Source organism: Lagenorhynchus albirostris, chromosome 4 (assembly GCF_949774975.1).
Source record: "Lagenorhynchus albirostris chromosome 4, mLagAlb1.1, whole genome shotgun sequence".
Classification (NCBI taxonomy): Eukaryota; Metazoa; Chordata; class Mammalia; order Artiodactyla; family Delphinidae; genus Lagenorhynchus; species Lagenorhynchus albirostris.
In genome coordinates, this window is record NC_083098.1 from 85,065,582 (window position 1) to 85,086,038 (window position 20,457).

The window sequence follows — 20,457 nt, forward strand, 5'->3', positions numbered from 1 at the left end:
GTGCTCCACATTATTTAGAAAATTTTAAAAATATATTTTGCCCCATGTGATTATGAGAAATGGTAAAGAAAGCCACATAAATGTGGAACCGAGCGTGTCAGCTATTTTCTCATGCTAGTAAATGACTGTCAAATTGAGAATATCTGAAAGAGAGGTTACCTATTCCTTAGTTTATCATTACTGCTACATAGGGATTCCCAATTTTCATATAGTGAGTTTTAATTACTCATGTGGATTAAATCTTACATAATCTCATCTTAAATAAAGGATGAATTTTAAATTTTTACTTTGGAATATGGGTTTGCATTTTAATAATATACATTTGAACAATTTTCAAAAATATTTTCATATATATCACTTGATGCTACTATAACCCCACAAGGTTAGCAGGATCTTGTTATTATCTCTATTTTGCTAATGAGAAAATGAGACTTGTGGAGAAAAAGTAAATTATTCAGGTATCTTGGCTAATAACAGCTTTAGCACTAAAGTCTTTGTCTTTTGCTTTGAACTCAGTCTTCCTTCTATTATGCCATTATTTCCAAATCTGATACTTGTCTTCACACCAAAATAAAAATTATGATGTTATCCTATTAAATTTCAAGTAGGTTGAATAATGGTCACCCAAATATATCAGGTGTTAATCCCTGGGAACCTATAAATGTTACCTTATAGGGAAAAAGGGTCTCTATACATGTGATTAAGTTAAGAATCTTGAGATGGGGAGATTATCCTGAGCCTTATCCCAGTGGAACCTAAATCTAATCACAAGTGTCCTTATAAGAGAGAGGCAGAGGGAGATTTGACACAGACAGAAGAGTAGAAGATGGAGATACAGAGGAGAAAGTAATGTGACCATGGAAGCAGAGATTGGAGTGATGTGGTCACAAGCCAAGGAATGCCAACAGTCCCCCAAATTTGGAAGAGGTGCAATGTCTTCAGAGGGAGTGTGGTCTTGGGAATGCTTCGATTTCAGACCAGTAACACTGGCATTGAACTTCTGGCCTTCAGGACTGTAAAAGAATAAATTTCTCTTGTTTTAAGCCACCAAGATTGTAGTAGTTTGTTACAGCAGCCCTCAGAAACTAATACAGAGATACTGTTCAAGTTTTCCATTCCCTGTTCAACTCCATGCAATTCACTTGAACCTCTATTTGGGAACAGATGGATTCAGAGGAAACTAAGGTTTGTCCATTAAAATTTTCCTAGAAAAGAGAATGGTTACAATGCTAGGGTTTCAAAGAACTTCTCAGCAGGACTTCTCTTCTCTGAAAATTAATAGGGAATGTTGACAAATTTTTAAAAAAATATTTAAATGGACTAGATATTGTTAATTCACGTGAAAACAAAGTCTTGTCAGTGATAAACTGAAATGTACTGAATCTGCCTAAGAAAAACTGGGAGCTTATTGTGTATTCATTTGAATGCCAAAAACTCAAAATTTTACAGTAAAGAAAGTTGTTTTTTGTTTTGTTTTGTTTTTTCCTTTATAGGAAACACGTTGGAGCTATCATGCCTGGAAGTATGTTTACAACGTAATTTCACCTATTCATTCTCCTCTTTAAATTTTTCTTTCGTGACTTTTCTGCAACCAATAAAAGAAACTCAGACTATTATGGGAATCTTTCTAAATCACTCCAGTTTTCAAAACTTCACCAGGATTTGCCAAGACATCACAAGTGAATTTAAAATGTGCTCCTCATGTTTGGCTTGTGAGTCCAAAGGAAACATGGATTTTATTTCTCAGGAACAAACATCAAAAGGTAAATGCAAAAGAAAAGTGAGAATTAAAATTATCAAGGATAAATAACCTCATTCTGTTAAAAAAGTATTAATAATACATCCCAATGTTAAGTCTAGTGGCCCTGGAACACCCAGCCGTGTGGTGCTTAATGAGTGACTTACAAGCTTTGAGATAGGATAATAACTTGTTCTTGGTTTACTTTATCAAAATATCTATGCTTAAAATACATCAAAATGCCACTAATCCATGTACATTTAATGGTTAAAGTATTATTTAGCAAGCTCTCTTCAAAAGTACTGAAAAAATTCTAAGTAAACTTGCAGGTTCTCATATAAAATCACACTTTGATTCCCCAAGGAGTCATTGAATCCTTGATACATCCTTATAAATAAAAAAAATTTGGATATAGACATGCACACATAGGGAGAATGCCATGTGAAGATGAAAGCAGAGATCAGGGTGATGCTTCTATAAGACAAGGAACACTAAAGACTGCCAGCAAACCACCAGAAGCTAGAAGGGAAGCATGGGAGACATTGTTCCTCACAGCCCTCAGAAGGAAGGAACCTTGTCAACACCTTAATCTTGAAAGTGTAGCCTCCAGAACTGTGAGACAATAAATTTCTGTTGTTTAAGCCACCCATTTTGTGGTACTTTGTTATGACAACCCTAGCAAACTAGTATAATGTGGGATGGGAAATATTGTTGTGGCCATTTTGGAAAATAAAATCTGTCCCACAAGTCATCAGGAAAATGTTTGCTTTTTCTTTGAGATGCTCCAATTTTATTTCAAACTCACCTAGTTTTCACTCTCTTAAAAAATGTAAGCACTGTAATTGTTATTTTTAGTGCTGGTACTTCTTGTTTCTACTCTTTTTTGTTGTATAGGAAGGAGGTGATTTAGTTTTGAGTTGTATGTGTTTTCTTACCATGTACTACTATTTTTTGTGAATAACATTTTCTTAATCTCTTTCTAGTTCTTATCATGAGAGGATCAACGGAAGTGAAGGCAAATGATTTTCATTCACCTTGTCAACATTTTAACTTCACTGTAACTCCTGTGGTTGACCACTTGGAGCAATGTAACATTACCTGTAATCTAAAAACACACACTAGAAGGTCAGCAATCGATGAGGAAGATCCAACCAAGGAAACAGATATAAACCATACTTGTAGAATTATGGAACACCCGACTAATTGTATAAATATTTCTTTGCACCTAGAAATGGATGTAAAATGTAAGTTTTTAAGGAAATTGGAGGGAAAAGGAGAATGGAATATAGACACAAAGTTAAGTAAGGACTATCACATTAACTGCATTGAAAGTTGAATAGTTGAAGAATTTTATTGATGAAATAGCAACACTGGAAAGAACGTTAGTCCTTTATCTGTTTATTTTTTCTTTCAAAATGTGCTTTTTGTGGAACCCAGCTGTACTCAGAGGTGAAGGAGATGTCTATGGGTTGTGATCTGAGGGGCATTAGAAAGACCCTCTGCCCCAGAATAACTTCTGGGATTGCCTATTAGCTGTGCTTGAGGTAACACTATCACATTTGTGTATTCAAGGATGATATTTCTTTTTAAATGTAAATATACATATACATTGTGATGTGCTATTAAATTTTGAATTGATTTAACATGTCCTCTCTTAGAGCTGAGAAACAGACCTGAATTAAAGGGATTTTTGATATATTGCTGTGAAGTTAGGTGGGGTACAGATTAAGCATTTTGAGGCACTGGATGACTCTGAGGGAAAGGTAGGAGTCTGAAATATAAAACTTACATATATCTTAATTCTGCTTAAGGTTGATTAACACTCTAGTCACCCTATTCTAAATTAATACAGTTGATCCTCACTACTAAGCAGGGTACCCTCACTTGACCCATATACTCTACTCTTGAAGAGCATTTTATGATATAACCATTTAATGAGTGCCTGCTGTATGCCAATCAGTGTGCCAGGCACTGGAGACACAGAGATAGATGTATGTAAAACAATGGAGTCAGTGCAATCAGTGGGACAGGTGCTAGGGCAGAGTAACTTGCTGTGTTTTCTGAGGTTCCAGACATGGGGAAGCCTTTCAGATTGCCTTAGAATGAGTTTCTAAAGCTTTAATTCTATTAGAGGTAATTATTTTAAAATGTTATATTTATTTTAAAGCAAATGCAAATATATAATATGCATGCATTTTTAAAGTGAAATATAAGACTTCAAATAAATTTCTCCTGTGAGTTAGTTTGCCCAAGGCCCTACAGTCTCTGCAGTTAGGGGGGTATTTCAAGGTGTGTGTATGTGTAGGGGGTATGGGAGAGGATCTGAGAAGCTGAACAGAGGGGTTAATTCCCTCTGGCTCAGGAATGAGGTTGGAGGTTTTGAAAAGACCACATAGAGAAGGAGACTATGATGAAATCTGAAAGATAAAGAGGTTTGGATTATAGATATTTAAAACTTATATTTGTTTCAATGTCCATTTATGTATCTATCTAATTGCTTTTTATGTTTTCTAAAACATGAAGGAAAAATAAGCATTACCATATTCCTTATTTTGAGAACTAATTTTTGTGTTAATGGAAAAAATCATAAATGCCAAAGTGAAGTAGTAATTGACAGCTTTTATGGGTCCATAAATCAGAAAGATAACAGAGGTGTACAAATATGTAGTCTTTTTTAACCTAATTTTTATTGGAGTATGGTTGCTTTATAATGTTGTGCTAGTTTCTGCTGTACAGCAAAGTGAATCAGCTATACATGTACACATATCCCCTCTTTTTTGGATTTCCTTCCCATGTACGTTACCACAGAGTACTGAGTAGAGTTCCCTGTGCTATACAGTAGGTTCTAATTAGTTATCTATTTTATACATAGTAGTGCAAATATATAGTCTTGTATTTGGGGAAAAGTATACCTATTTTGCCATGTGTGGAAGATTAAAAATTTATTCATATTTTACTCTGCTGTCCAAAGACTAATTTGATCTCCCTTAAAAGTCCTATCTACTGGAGAGCGGTGGAGGGGGACTAAATTTAGTCCAGTCTGGTAAATTTACTCAGAAAAAATAATTTAATCTACCTCTTTAGATTTTTTTCAGACTCCTGTCCATTTCCCCTTGTTCCTCTCCAAGACGGCTACAGGGACGGGGAGTAGGGGGTCAGCATAGGATGTAGGGAGATACGCTCATCTGTGTTCTCGCTGTGTACATTCTGCTATTGTAATATAAAGTTGGTGAATGCATGGTCCTTTTTTCATAGCTTGATCAGTGCCCCATGATACCTTGGTATTGGGCCCACCTTGACTCTTGCTGGCACTGCACATTCTCTATGCCAGTTAACTGCATGCTTTTATTTTGCTGAGTGAGGTATGCAAGTCTAAATAGTATGGAATGATGTTAGGAAGGCCGAGTGCTGCCATTCCAGTCAAACTCTACCTTCTCCATTCAGTGTCTTCTCTAAATAAATGTTCACTGCCTATTTAATGTACATCTGCTTATGGAGTGGGGGACCTGTAAAAGGGGTACCCAGATCATGAGCCCCCAAACAGCAGTCATCTAAGGGTATTCAGAAGTTATATATCCTGCTAAGTTGAATAAGTACTAGCTGTGTTTTGCATACAAGGAAGAGAGTACATAGGGTGGCTTAGAAAGTCAGTAGACAATTGTGTTTTGGACACAATGAAGTCAACCTCCTTTAAGTCACTGATTCCTGGGTCTGCTGGCCAGTGTGTGTTTATGGGACGAAAGAATATCGTGCTCAGCTATTGCTGATGGTGACTCTACTTCCATATTGCCTCACTGTCATTTGAATGAGCGATTTTTTACCTGTATCCTTATTAAATTCAGGCGAGAGTAACTGTATGTTTAACTAATGCATGCACTTGATCTGATCATTGCCATGCGAGCCCCTGTGGAAAGAACGTATGACTAATCATCTACCCTGGTTTCTTATATGCCTCAATCCAACCACTTTCTTTGCCTTTCCCTTTCTTCCCCATCCTCATCTTACACACTGTATCTTTGTTGATTTGAGGACACAGTTTTTGGCTGCTTGGTCCAGGGCCAAATTGTTAATCACAAATGGCTCTGATTCTGGCACTGCTTGTTGTGGTCTTAACCTAGTGATAGCAATGATAGCAAAACTAACATCAATATAACTTGGAAGTGAAATTAATCCTAGAATTATGAAACTAAATGGATCCCTGGAAACCACTTGGTCATGTTTCTTCATTTAACACGTTAGGAAAGAACTCAGGAAAGCAAGTGACCTTGTAACAGTGATGGTTATATATTCAACTTTTCAGTTATGGGCAGAATATATAGTAGAAGCCAGCTACATCACCATGTTGCCTCTTATCTCCTGCATCATTTTACCGTATTTTTATAGTACGTTTTTTTTTTTGCAGATTTTATTTGTTCCATGAAGATCACTTGGTATGTTCTGGTTCTATTAGTTTTTATATTTTTGCTCATCTTCATTATCCACAAAATACTTGAAGCCCACAGGAGAGTGCAGAAGTGGCAGGGTAAGTATTGAAAAATAAATCCATCTTTTGGGAGAATTCATCTAGTATCAAGGTACTCCTGATCTTATCTGTAGGCTCAATTTCTTTTTCTAGTTCAATTTACCACTAACTGAGCACCTACTGTGTGTAAGTGGTGATTCTAGGTAACCCAAGGAACATAAGCATAAGTAAGACATAGTGCCAGCACTCAGGGATTTTCATGTATCTTTCTCCAGCCCAGACAAGTGAATAGAAGGGGAAGAAAGGCTGCGTGAACTGGAAGGAGTTGGTGGACTGGAGGCTGAGCAGAGCTTGGTGGAAGTGAAGGCAGAAGAGGGGTAGAAGAATAGGGAGTGGTGATAAAGAATTTCGGAGTTGGAGTTCTTGAGCTCTAGGCTCTAGGTGATGAGCAGGAGTCAATCTTTAATAAGTGTGGGGGGACAGGAGATTTTTGACTGTGAAGCACTAAAATGTGTAGTTGGAAATCAGGAAGTAGGGATGATATTAAAAAAGAATTAACTAGCATAACACGGGCATCCACCTATCAGAATGGACATTGACTGTCAACTACTATCGTGGTCTTATGGTGTGCACCCATGCACATACTGGCTGAATATCAGACCTGATGGACAGTTTATAATATGAGTAGTTGGTCTCTTAAAGACAGGATAAAATGTGTCATTATAAGACTAGGCTTTGGGGCTTCCCTGGTGGTGCAGTGGTTGAGAGTCCGCCTGCCGATGCAGGGCACACGGGTTCGTGCCCCAGTCCAGGAAGATCCCACATGCCGTGGAGCGGCTGGGCCTGTGAGCCATGGTCGCTGAGCCTGTGCGTCTGGAGCCTGTGCTCCACAACGGGAGAGGCCACAACAGTGAGAGGCCCGCATACCGCAAAAAAACAAACAAACAAACAAAAACAAAAAAACTAGGCTTTGGAGTCAGGTGGACTTAGGTTAGAATCCTAGTGCTACCACTTACTAGTTATGTGACTTTGTGCAAGTTACTTGCCATATTTGAGTGTCCCTTTCCTTCTCTGTAAAACAAGAATAATCACCATTCCCACAGGGCTGAGGTAAGGATTGAACTAAAGAGATTACATAAGAAGTGTAACACAGTGCCCTGTGCCTAGTAGTTCTCAATAAAGGATAGTAGCATTGTGCTGGTGTAGTATTTCCCAAGGCTCTTGTGTTCTTTACCAGGCAAGGCTGTGTTAGTCCTTTCAGTAGGCAGAAAGAGTGGTTGCCTGTAGGGCTGAGTGAAAGTTTCATTAATTTTTTTGGCTAAGTGTTTGTTGGAGATATTTCTGAGAGCAGTTTCATATCAAGTCTTGTCATTGGTACCTTAGTATATACGGTCCTAAATGCATTGGTTAATAACATCATCAGTATTGTATATTTGTAGAATAAACATTTTCAGAACATTTTCATGAGATTTTTACTAGATTCTCAAAGTTTATAAACAGGGTTTATAAACAAAGTTTATTTATTTATAAACAAACTTTATAAACAGTTTATAACCAGGGTATGTGCTATTTCTTTCATTTTTTATATATGAAAAAAACCCTGAGCCTCAGAGAGATTAAGTGTTTTGTCCAAAGTAATACAGCTAATAAAATGACAGAATTAAGACCCAGGGTCTTTCTAGTTTTGAAAATTATATTATTTTAAATAAATGTGTGTCATTTGCAATTAGTGCATAGTTTTGAGTTTCTTGATCTGTTTTTCTATAAATGATTACATATTAGGAAAGAGAGAATAGAAGCCAGATAGAAAAAAATGCCTAGAAAGAGACCAATAGTGGGGAGTGACATTAAGTTTTTATGAACATCTACCTAAATGACAGGCTTACTGGCTTTCAAAAGCTGCCTTGCAAATCGAAGCATATGAAGTAGTGAAAAATACCATGCCATTTATGACATTAAATATTATTAAATATACATCAAATATTCTGTATATATCTATTGTATGTAATAATGTAAATAATATTCTGCATTTAAGAAGAGATGCATAATGGCATTTATGGCAGTGGAGAAGCCACTGGTTTTAGAAAGTACCTATTTGTTAATGGAAAATAACTTAATAAGAAAAGGCTGTTAATGTCTTGTCACTCCAGGCTCTGCTGTGAATGGCCCATTTTCCTTGGTAATCCTTGGAACCAACATGGGGAATATATATTAAGAATGTGCTTGCTTATCATCTAAATATTTAATTTCTTTTCTTGGAATAGGTCATAAATACAAACCTACATCTGTCCTCTTAAGAGGAAGTGATTCTGAGAAACTGCGAACATTGAACGTGCAGGTCATTTCAGGTGAGTTCTGTGACATGCAGAGTACCACTTATGAAATTCCAACACTTCACCACTCACTATTGAGTAAACATAAGATCGAGTGATCTGAGCTCATTTAAATTAGTCTTGTAGCTGGAAGAAAGGAGCTGTGAGGAAATAAAATCTAGTTTAATATGTCTTATTATCAGGCGACAGTTATGATCAAAACTACCTCCTTAAATAATGGAAAGTAGTTTAATTGGCAAGAAGAAATTCATGTGAGTAGGCAGAGGAGAGAAAGCGATAAGGAATAAGCCTCAGGTTTATTTTTAAATGAGACAAGATACCATTATTCCTCGGAATTGCAAGAAGTAACCGCAGAGCAGGCATGGCTTTTGCTGGAGCCTTCGCTTAGCAGAGGGTGTCATTGTACAACGAGAACGTCTAATAGCCCCAATTAAAAAGTCCCCTGTCCTCTCCTGAGAACTAGAAATGGAATAAGGGAATCCTAATTAGAGCAGCTAAGGGGGCTGTGAGCACAGATGCTGTGGTTCGATCTCGTTCTTCTAATTGTGAAACCTTCTGAATTCAAGTTGTCAAACCGCATTAAAAAGAAAGAGAGAGAATGCAATGTGGGCAAAGGCCTCTTTTTCATCAGGGAGAAATAATGTCCTTGACTCTTTGAAAACCACAGAATTATGACTAATGTTACCACAGCTCCTTGCACACAGCCAGGGAGCGGGTGCCTTCGTACTCTGTGACAAGTTAGATAAGGAGCTTCAAGTCTGGTATGTAAACGGTTTTCAAAAATGTAAGGAAACCGAACAAACCCCGAGCGCCCACCATAGCTGCATCTGTAACCACGTGGATATTTGCACAGCATTTCACTGGGAACTGTGCTGAGACTTTCCTTAGTTATTTAAACTAGGAGGTACTCACACCCCTAGCGTGAGGAAAAATTGGGTTGGGTGCACCTAAAGAGCTCAATTCAAAAAAACTTAGACTTTCTAGTCTCATAATTAGCAGTAAAATTATTAACCTATGGCTAATAATAAGCATTAGCTAAGTAGTCATTTGACACCAGCTAAATGTGAAGAAAGTTGATGAAAATTTTGTGGGGTCAGTGACAATCTTGTTTGATGAATGACATAAATATCATAGGGTGGTTTCAAATGGCAAAACTAACTTTTATGGGGAGAAAATTGCATTTACTCTGTTCTCCCCTCTTATCAGTACTCTGACGTTCATGTACCAGGCGTGTTTTAACCTGGTGCTGCTGGGCTTTTGGTTGCCTTAGGAATTCTGGTACTTTCTCTTTTTAAGTCATAATTTTGAGCATCACAGCCTCGTCTGAGAAAAGGTCAGCAGTTCCCATCAACCAATATAATCGGGGGAATCGCAAATTTAAAGTACTGGCTAACCACAAGACTAACCTCACAGGTTCTATTTATGAGCCTGTGATTTTCATTCACCAGAGAAATCTGTCTTGGCCATCCTTTCCCTTTAATGGCTCTCACAAAAAAATCCTCTGGCTTTATTACCAGGCATATAATATTAATGTTTAGAGCAGGCCAAGGGGTGATGGCCTTTTTTAAAACCAAGAGGGCTTTTGAAGCTTAGCATCTTAAAGAGGGGTGGAAGCAGATGCTTTCTTGTTGTATATATTCCTTTAACCTAAATGCAATTTTCCCCTCCCATTATAAGTTGCTGTTTCTGAGAGCCAAATGGGAAGGAAACAATGTCTCCCTCGAGTGCTGTTTTTAAGGCCTCTCTTTGTAATGATGGATTATAGGCAGCAGTGAGAATCTAAGGGAAAAAAATGTGCCAGCGTGGTTCTCGGGAGAAGCAGTAACACGAGTGAAAAAAAAAATGTATTTCAAAGAGAGCAGTGAATATAGTCACATTCAGCTGAGCAGCTTGCTGTCAGCTCTGGCTGTACATTCCAGAATGTCTCTCTAGTTGTTCACGTATTGCAAAGTAAGTATTGTGACACACATACACACAGAGCTATAGATAACTCACACCCTCAAAAGGATAAGAGAGAAATAAGGAGAGATTACCAACACCCTGGCACTGCACAGGGCTTGGCATGTACTGGCGCAGGTTAAACACCGATAGAGTAAATGAGCCTCATCGCTGTAGAAAGATATCATACAGAATCAAATCCCAAGCTTTTATGTGTCTCTGATATTTTCTTCCTTGCTTGGGGAAGTGTGATTGCCTTGCTGTTAATCTAGTTTACATTTTATTCACTCAGCTATTCTCTTCACACAGGTGATAACTCTGTCTTATTCATCTTTGGATCCCTGTCCCTAGCATAATATCTGGCATGTAGTTCAAGCACAATAAAAGCTTAGTAAATCGCACAAACCTTAAGGGGAAATGAGTAAAAAGAGAAGATGAACGAGAAATGAATCTTGGGGGTTGGGAAATGTGAAAACAAATGGAGAAACAAAGAGTGTTCAGAGGGAACATAATTCCATTTCATTGAAGAACATAAAATTCACTTTGTAGAATTGCTAAGGATATCAAAGAATAATAAAAAAAGTCTTGAAGAAGAGATTTTGAGAACGATGCAAAAGTAACTTTGAAATGCATCCCTAGAAACAGTGCTTAATGAGTTGACCACATTGGGAGACCAAGGCCAGGGGCAGGAGCAGTGTACTAGGACTCGAATTATTGGATGCAGACAGTAGAAACCAACTTGGCTGACTTGGCAGAAAGGAAATTTATTGGAAAACCAGTAGGTAACCCATGCAAGCAACAGGAACATTAGGCAAGCTGAGCTGATGCAGGAGTCAAGAGAGGCCAAGCAGCCAAAAATACAGCCCCATGGGAATGGTCTGGTAAGAATGCCTCTGCTGGTGTCACCACCACTGGACGCTCCCTCTGGGCTGCTAGAGCTTCCCTTTGACCACCTTGCAACTTTGCAGCACTGTCCAGGATTGCAAGCCCTAAGGAGGGGTATCTGGTTGACTGAATGCAGGCCACAGATTGGTACTCTGGGTACCAGGAGGCAGGGAGAGGAGATATATGCCCCTCTGGCTTCGCATACTTGAGAGTACCCCTGAGATGTCCACATGCTGGTCAGCCAACAAATAAATATCTACAAGCACGACACTAGGTTCCTAGGATTCGAGCCTCCACTGCATGGGTCAGCCAAGGGAGTCCTGTCATCTCTCTACTTTGTCCATCAAAAATGGTGAGATCTTTAAAACTTGAAGTTCTTCACCTTCGAATATTCAACCAAAATCTGTTGAACACTGACTATGGGCCAGAAATTGTGCTAAGCATTGCCGATGCAGTGGCTGTACCACAGCGCAGTCCCCGCCTCCATGGAGCTGACACCACCCTTCAGGAGATTCAATTCCTAGTTCCTTAGGAGAAGGGAAGCTAATTAAGCTATATACACTCATTCAGCACCTTCCACGTGCACAGTACTTCCACACACATCATTTGATTTCATTTCATAAGAGCCTCACTTTTTTTCCTGGTGAGAAAACTGAAGCTAAGGGAGTTTAAAGTAACTGACCCACTGCCAGATCCCAGCAGGGTTAGGGTTCAAACTCAGTTCTGTCCAATGGCTGCACTTTCCAGCGCATCACTTAATGGCAAGATGAACTGGGGAGTTTACTCCTGCTGGTTCAAGCCACAGATCAAAACTTTTCTCGCTACTTTACATTTAGTGCTGGGAACTGAGATGAGACATTTTCTCTGTAAGGTATCAGAAGCCTGTGTGAGACAATGTGAGTCATCCTCAAAGTAATATTTCAGCATTGGCACTTAATGTGGGTGGGCTCTTAGGGACCACAAAGCAAAGAAAACGGAAATTCATTGTGAAAGAGAATTGCTAAATGCCAAAGGGAAGTGGATGACCCAGTAATATATATTACCCCAAAATAAAACTAGTGGAAATGTAAAATTATAATTTGCAACATGTTTAAGACCAACATAATAAAGACTAAGCAGGTTTCAATTTTCTGCCAAAGAGAAGATAAATTACTGGTGCCAGATGTCTAGCAACCAAGCAAGATAAAATGAAAATTTAATTTTTACTTGCTTAACTATAATATTTAAGACTCAAAATACAGATTGGGGTCCATAAAACAGTAAAGGTTACAGCCATCTGCTTGGTTACAGAATAGATCAAGATTCAGAGGGTGACTCTACCTGCAGGAGGAAATTCATAAAGTGTGAAGAATCTATAGGCAAAATAGGATGATTTATTCTATTCATTCATTGAATGACTTTATGTGACAGCCATTTGTGCCAGGTCTGAAAAAACTGATGATAAAACATGCAGATAAACATCTTCTCCATCTTCGCACAGACTCCCCCTGCCTGAACCATCTGGCCTCACTCGCCACCTCCCTTGCAATCCTCCCCTTTCCCCACCCTGCCTTTATCTAGTTAAGTCCAACCCTGTCCTCTGATTTTGGCTTAACTAACACTTCCTCAGGGAAGTTGTCTCAGAGCTGGTGGACCAGGTAAATTACACCCTCATAACATCACACTTCTCTCTTTGTGGCAATTATCACTGTTGCTCTTTTACATTTCTGTTATTATTTGATTGATGTCTCTCCTATGAGCCAGTTAGCTCCTTGAGATCCGGGACACTACCTGATAATACTTATCACTGCATCCCCAGCTCATGGCACAGTGCATATGAGTTCATAATAGGTACCCAATAAATATTTGTTAAATAAATACAACTCTACACTGTCTATGTTGAAAGAATGACTGCTGCTGTCTTACCAAGACCTTTCAAATACTTTCCCCCACCCCCAGAGTATAACTTTTGATAATGCCTACCCAAAATAACAAAAGGAGAATGGTTAAACACTTCATCAGTTTTATTCCTTGGAGTATTTAGGATACCTGAAGTGTGAGTGAATTGGAAACTGAGTCAATGGCTCAGAATATTGGCAGCTGTCTGTTCAAGGAGGGTTTTTTTCCCTCTTTAATTGCTATTTCTAGATAATTCTGCAGTCATTTATTTTTCCATCCTCATTTGATTTTCACACTGGCCAGATTTGGAATAGCTGAGTAGTTTTAGGTTCACTGTTAAAAATAACAGATGGATCTTTGAACATAGTAGAGAGTTGGCCTCTTGAATAATGGAAATCTATTTTAAGCCACCATGATTGGTTCTATTAACCCTAAAAGGCTACTAGCTATCTTGGACTTGCACACAAGTGCCTGTGTTTTTATGTGATGGAAAGGTCAGAATGATGCATAGCAATATTGAAATTCTGCATTCCTATGACAGTAAGAAGAAATAATTAAGACTGAAAAGTTTTTTGGAAGCCTGATTAGAGAACTGAATAAGAATCACCAAACCATCTGAAAATGTCCACATCTGTCTTGACCGAAGAAATCTGTGACGATTAACTTGAATTCCTTCCTTTTTGGAGAGGCTCTTATGAGGAAACCAAGTACTTTGTGGGTAACAGTTTAGACATTTATTGCCATTGTCTCCACAAAGAGTCATGGCTGAATCTCCACAAAGAGTCATTGTCTCCACAAAGAGTCATGGCTGAAGTATGAAGGAGAGAAGGAAGCGCCCAAGGTCATCGCTTCCGAGTTTAGCTATCCATAGCCCTTCCCTGCTGAGCTCACACACAGGTCCTACTAAATTCTGAGCAGGGCCCTCCAGTGGGCTTAAAAAGATGCCAGTAAAAATACTTTGTTTTGCACTTGGTGGTGCTTTCTCACAGGGCACTCTTATTTTCCTTATCTCCAAATTCCTGGGTGGTACCCCAGAGTTGACTTTTTGTTCTGCTTGAACCCACACCATTTTATTAAGAAACATGAGGCACAAAGAAGTTAAATAACATTCTTTCAGTCATTCAACATGTATTTATTGAGTACCTATTATGTGTCATGCTCCAAGGTGGGTTCTGGGGAGTAAAACCATGCATAAAAATACAATCTCTGGGGCTTCCCTGGTGGCGCAGTGGTTGAGAGTCCGCCTGCCGATGCAGGGGACGTGGGTTCGTGCCCCGGTCCGGGAGGATCCCACATGCCGCGGAGCGGTGGGCCCGTGAGCCATGGCCGCTGAGCCTGCGCGTCCGGAGCCTGTGCTCCGCAACGCGAGAGGCCACAACAGTGAGAGGCCCGCGTACCGCAAAACAAAACAAAACAAAACAATCTCTGTACACAAGTGGGCAGACAAATAAGGATAAATTATGCAGATTTATGCAAAATTGGATAAATTCACTATTGGGAAAGTAGAGGTCACAGAGGGTCATAGATAGTATGGATACATAAATCTGTTTTGTTCTTCTTTTGTTTTTTGGCTTTCCAATTTAATAACCAAGTAAAATTTAGCTGAACAAGTATTTTTTGGAGATAACGAATATCAAACATTGATGGGGCAAATTCCCTTAGCAGCCAAGACAGACTGACTAGGATGGGGAAGTTTTAGATGTGTCTTCAGTGTGGGAGATGTACCTTGTCTTTGACATGAAAATCATCGGGAACAAAGTGAAGAAAATACCTTGTAAGTTTCCATTACTAAGTGGGAATCAAGAATTACTTTGGAAAGATGAATTGAGGTTAGATACCAGATGACATAGATATAAAGCATTTTGAAAAGTGATAACCTTTTTTAAAAAGGAGAGAAAGAAATATCAGAGGTCAGCTTGGACACTGTCATGGATGGAATGATAGGGGCTTTATTCAAGAACCTAAGGCATGGAGTTTTATTTTTAATCAAAGTTTCTACTGTTGGAAATCCATTTTGTTCACTAGACTCAACCAGGTCAAAACTCAGACCGGGGTTCTTTTTAATTTCTTAGGCTCTGCTAAGGTTCTTGGAAAAAGTCAAAGAAATATTTGGTTTAGAGATTTGACAAATTCATGAAAAGACTTCTGTGAGGTTTTAAAATACTTCTGACTGCTTCTGCTGACTTAACTACTGTTGCTGAATTAATATGATTTGAAAGAAACCCTATTTCTCAGTGTAAAGCTAGAAAAAAATTCCACCTGTTTTAGCTATTCTAAAGAAGGTATAAAAATGACAGGATATCCTACCTTTTTGTCTTTTTATCAATTTTTCAGAAGTTTTCCTATTACCATGTAACTTACATGACTTTGGATACTAGGAGAAATAGAAGATAATGTACCACTAGAGAGTTACTTCGGACTAGCTGTCATTTTGACAGATAATGGCTTTCTGAATTATGGTTATACCATACTATAAAACGTCAGCAAACCTAATGAATAAGCAACTGATGAGCAGTTTGGCTTTCCAACCAAAAGAGCTCTGTTAATTTTCTTTGATAATTATTTGGTTTCATGAATAGGCTCTTTTGAGATTTTAACCTTTAAAAAGAATTATCTCCAAATCTCAAATTCTGGAAGGTTATAAGATGTTTTGTCAGGGAGGAGGGGTTGTGGGAAGGGATAGTTAGGGAGTTTGGGATTGACATGTACACACTGCTGTATTTAAAATAGATAACCAACAAGGACCTACTGTATAGCACAGGGAACTCTGCTCAATATTTGATAACAACCTAAATGGGAAAAGAATTTGAAAAAGAATAGATACATGTATATGTATAACAGAATCACTTTGCTGTACACCCGAAACTAACACAACATTGTTAATCAACTATACTCCAATATAAGATAAAAAGTTAAAAAAAAAGATGCTTTGTCAAGGATGTCTAAACAATTATTCGCAATGGTAAATTCATTCTGAAGCTTTAATGTGCATCAGAATTAACCATCAAAGGCTCCTGGGCCTTTATGAAAGGAGATTGTAATTCAGTAGATCTGGGGCAGGGTCCTAGAACCTGCATTTTAAATTACTACCTCTGGGGATTTTCAAGCCAAGGCTCTGTTGATCACTTTATTCATTTTCTATTGTTGTGTAACAAATTACCACAACCTTAGGGGCTTAAAACAACACATGTTCATTATCTCACAGTTTCTTTGGGTGAGAAATTTGGGAACAACTTTGCTGGATCTCAGGGACTCACAAGCTTGAAATCAAGGTGTGAGCTGGCCTGTGTTCTCATCTGGAGGCTCTCCTTCCAAGCTGGTTCAGGTTGTTGGCAGAATTCCTTCCTTTGAGGCTGTAGACTGAAGGCCCTGGTTTCTTAACTGGCTCTCAGTCAGAGGCCACTCTCAGGTCCTAGAGGCCAGCTGCAGACCCCTGCTACATGACCCTTTCCATAGACAGTGCAGACATGGCGGCATGCTTCCTGAGCCCAGGGAGGGATGCTCTCTGACCCCAGGGAGGGCCCAGTCTCTCTATTAAAAGCTTTCACCTCTTTAAGTCAGACCCACCCAGGATAGTCTCTCTCAAAATCAACTGATTTGGGATGTTAATTACGCCTGCAACAGCTCTTCATCTTAGTGTAACCTAGTCACCAGAATGAGATGCTATTTACCGCTCTGCCCATGCTCAAGGGAAGGGAGTCACGAGGGTGGCCATGTACACCAGGGGTGGGAATCTGGGGGCTGTTTGAGATCCTGCTTGCTACAGCCACCCTTGAAAAGCACAGATTTCAGAGGACAAAAATCACAGACGCCTGGGAACTTTCAGTGTGACACAGATAAGGTTGATAGATCTAGTCTCATAGGTGCGGTTGGGCCTTACTGACAATAAAATAAAAATGGAAAGACTGGTCTTGTTTTCCCACCTTTGCTCTAATCAGTCAGGAAAGCTTTGTCATTTACTCTTTACAGCTAAAGGCTCCATAGGAAAAAATGTGGACTTTGGTGGTGATTTTAGCATTTCTATAGGAATGAAAGGGCCCTCTGTGTCTGCTGGACATGGCCTCAAAAAGGCATCTAATTCCCTTAAAGAGGAGTTGCTACCTTAATTTTTAAAATGTCTAGTTAAGACGGATACTCTTCTGAGAAAACTTACAAAACCTCACATCAGAAGAACAGAAAATCTAAACAAAACCATTGTCATAGAAGAAACAGAAAATTTGTCAGTTATCTCTCAAAAAATAACAGGAAGAGCAGTACACAGCGGAATTTTAACAATTTCTAAACAACAGATATTTCCAGTGGTATTTTAACTGTTATAGACCATAGAAAAAAAGGATGTTTCCTACGTCTATTTATGAAATAAACATTTATATTCAAGCCCAAGAAAGATTGTCTAAAATGAAAGTATCAATCTTACTTATATCTATCTATGCAAAAATCCTCAACAAATATTAGCAAAAGAATCCAGTAGCACAGTTTAAAAAAATATGTATACATACATACACACACTCCTATGATCAAGTGGGGCTTATTCCACGTATACAAGAACAGTTCAGCATTAGGAGATCTATTAATATCACTCATCATATTAACAGATCTAAGGGAACGGTTGTTGGATCATTTCTATAGATGATAAAAATGTATTTGATTATATGCACAAAAGAAGAAGACTTAGAAGACCTACTTTTCTCATTATTTATTCTACAAATTTACTTCTAATTTTTAAAAGACAAATATAGCTGTTATGCTATATTCAATTGATTTAAAACATTTCAGCATAGATAATATGATGTTACAGTTAAATATTAAGCACACCACAAGGGTCTGAGCTATCAATCAGAGACTTTGCTAAGTAGAATGTGAATATTAGAAATGAGTTTTCATTAGTAAAATTAGTGGTAATCAAAGTCCGAATTGTATGTTCATTGTTGAAATTAGAGGCATTCAAGATTTGTTAGCTGGATAAAATACTGTAGAAAAATGCTCCATGGCTGCACTAATGGGGTATGAGAACCCAGCCAACACTGTAACCTCTACTTTAGGAATCGTCCAACTCCTTGCACAGGTCCCTGGCTGCATGATGCCAACTGCAAGCCTAACCAAGTCCTACCTCTGGAGCATGTCCTGGCCTCCCCAAGCGAGCTGTGAAGCCCAAGTGACAGGGAGCATGGACTCACATCAAGCCTATACAGCAGGTTTTCCAAGCTGTGTCCTTGCCCTCTCTCTACTGGCTAACAAATACCTAATAAGTGCCTGTATGTGAGGAAAAATTTCTCCTGGTGAGACTACCCATGCTCAAACTTTTTGGTGGTTGATTTTATCTACTGATAATAACCTAAGGGTTGTGCATGGTTAGATTGGCTTAGGTCATTTCACAGCAATAGCTGTAGGGATTTTGTAAACCTTTAGTAAAACTAGTAAAATTAAAAACAATTTACCTAACGATCAAAACACCTAAGACTAAATTACAGAAAGCATAATTCATATAGTAAAATCTAAATTAAAAATCCAGAAACCACACACAAAAAGCAAAATGTATAAAATTTAGACAAAGTAAGGAAGATATAATGCTAAGTATAAACAATTGGGTATTTTGTATAAGTGTTATTTAATCTGTATTGTATACTTGAAATCTGCTAAAAGGATAGATTTTAAATTAAATTTTCTCAACACACACACACACACAATGGTAACTATGTGGAGGTGACGGATAAGTTATTTAGCTTTATTGTGGTGATCTTTTCACAATGTATGCATATATCAAAATATCAAGTTGTACGTATACCTTATATAACTACTATTTTTATATGTCAAAGATATCAATAAAGTTGTTAAAAATGAAAAAAATGTATTTGACAAAATACAATACCCATTCTTCATAAAAACACCTAATAAAAATAAGATAAATAGGTACTTCCATAATATCATAAAATATATCTGTCTCAAACAAAAACTCAGAATCATGCTTAGTAGGGAAATACTGAAAGCATGCTTAGCTAAAGCCAGAAATGTTCAAGAATGTTCACTATTGCCACTTTATCTACAGTTATCCTAGAAGTACTAGTCAACACAATTAGATAAGAGGCAGAACCACAAGGTTCACAAGTTGGAAAGGATAAGTAAAATGATCACTTATTTTGCAGATGATATGTACCCAAAAAATCTAATTCCCTAAAAACATCTTTGAAAAGTTCAGTAAGGGGCAGGGTACAAAATTAATATAAAAAGTCAAACAACATTTATATATTTAAACAACAACCAGTTAGAAGATATACTGCATTTAAAACAGCTGCAGAAAATAAAGTAATTAGGAATAAACTTCATAAGAAATGTGCATGATCTTTCTGAAGAAAACTTCAGAAAAATGCTCCTGAGAGACATAAAAATGACTTGAAGAAAAGGAATAGTACATAATGTTCTTGAAAGTAAGATGAATATAAAAAGATGCCAATTTTCCCTAAGTCAATAAATAAACAAGTTCATATCCATATCCCAATGAAAAATAAACTGTCAATAGTAGACAGGAAAAAAATGGACATAGAAGAATAAACAGAAGTATCCATTCCATTATGGTACTGGTACAGACTAGATAAAAATACCCAATGAAACATTAGAAAGTTCAGGACTTTAGTAAATGATGAAAATGGCATATCAAATCAGTAGGGAAACAAAGAAATACTGAATGAATGATGTTGGAACAACTGAATAATCATCTAGGAAAAAAAATTTACTTAATCCAGAGCCCACACTAATACTGGAGTAAATTCCATTCAGATCAGTGATTTTAATGAAAACATGAAACCACAAAAGTAATAGAGGAAACAATGGTAGAATTCATTTACAATTAACGCAGAACTAATCATGACACAAAACTCAGCTAAAACACTAATAAATTTGACCCTATGAAAAAGAATGTACACAGCAAAAGCAATTGGGGGAAAGTTATTTGTAGTTCATCACAGATAAGCAACCTTTCCTAGTATATAAAGAGCTTCTAATAGTTGATGAAGAAAAGACCATAACCTAGTAGGCAAATGGGTAAAGGACAAGAATGGACTGTTTACAGAAAAAGGAAATACAAATAGTTCTTAAACATATGAAAGGTTGTTTGGTCTCACTCAGACCAAATTCTTAAAAAAAATTTTTTTTATTGTTGTTTACTATGTGCCAATAATATTGGTCACTTGGGTATAGGAGACACAGCAGTGAACCAAACAAAATAA

The 20,457-nt window shown here is 37.8% G+C and overlaps 1 protein-coding gene across 1 annotated transcript in view; it reads left to right on the top strand.

Annotated features, from left to right (window-relative positions):
- TMEM156 (transmembrane protein 156) overlaps nucleotides 1-20,457 on the top strand; it is a 51,704-nt gene that overhangs the window by 21,573 nt on the left and 9,674 nt on the right. The window contains exons 2-5 of the mRNA XM_060147313.1: nucleotides 1,494-1,763; nucleotides 2,722-2,982; nucleotides 6,141-6,260; nucleotides 8,465-8,548. Coding sequence (XP_060003296.1) covers nucleotides 1,494-1,763; nucleotides 2,722-2,982; nucleotides 6,141-6,260; nucleotides 8,465-8,548 — 735 coding nt within the window. The remainder of the gene's footprint in view (nucleotides 1-1,493; nucleotides 1,764-2,721; nucleotides 2,983-6,140; nucleotides 6,261-8,464; nucleotides 8,549-20,457) is intronic.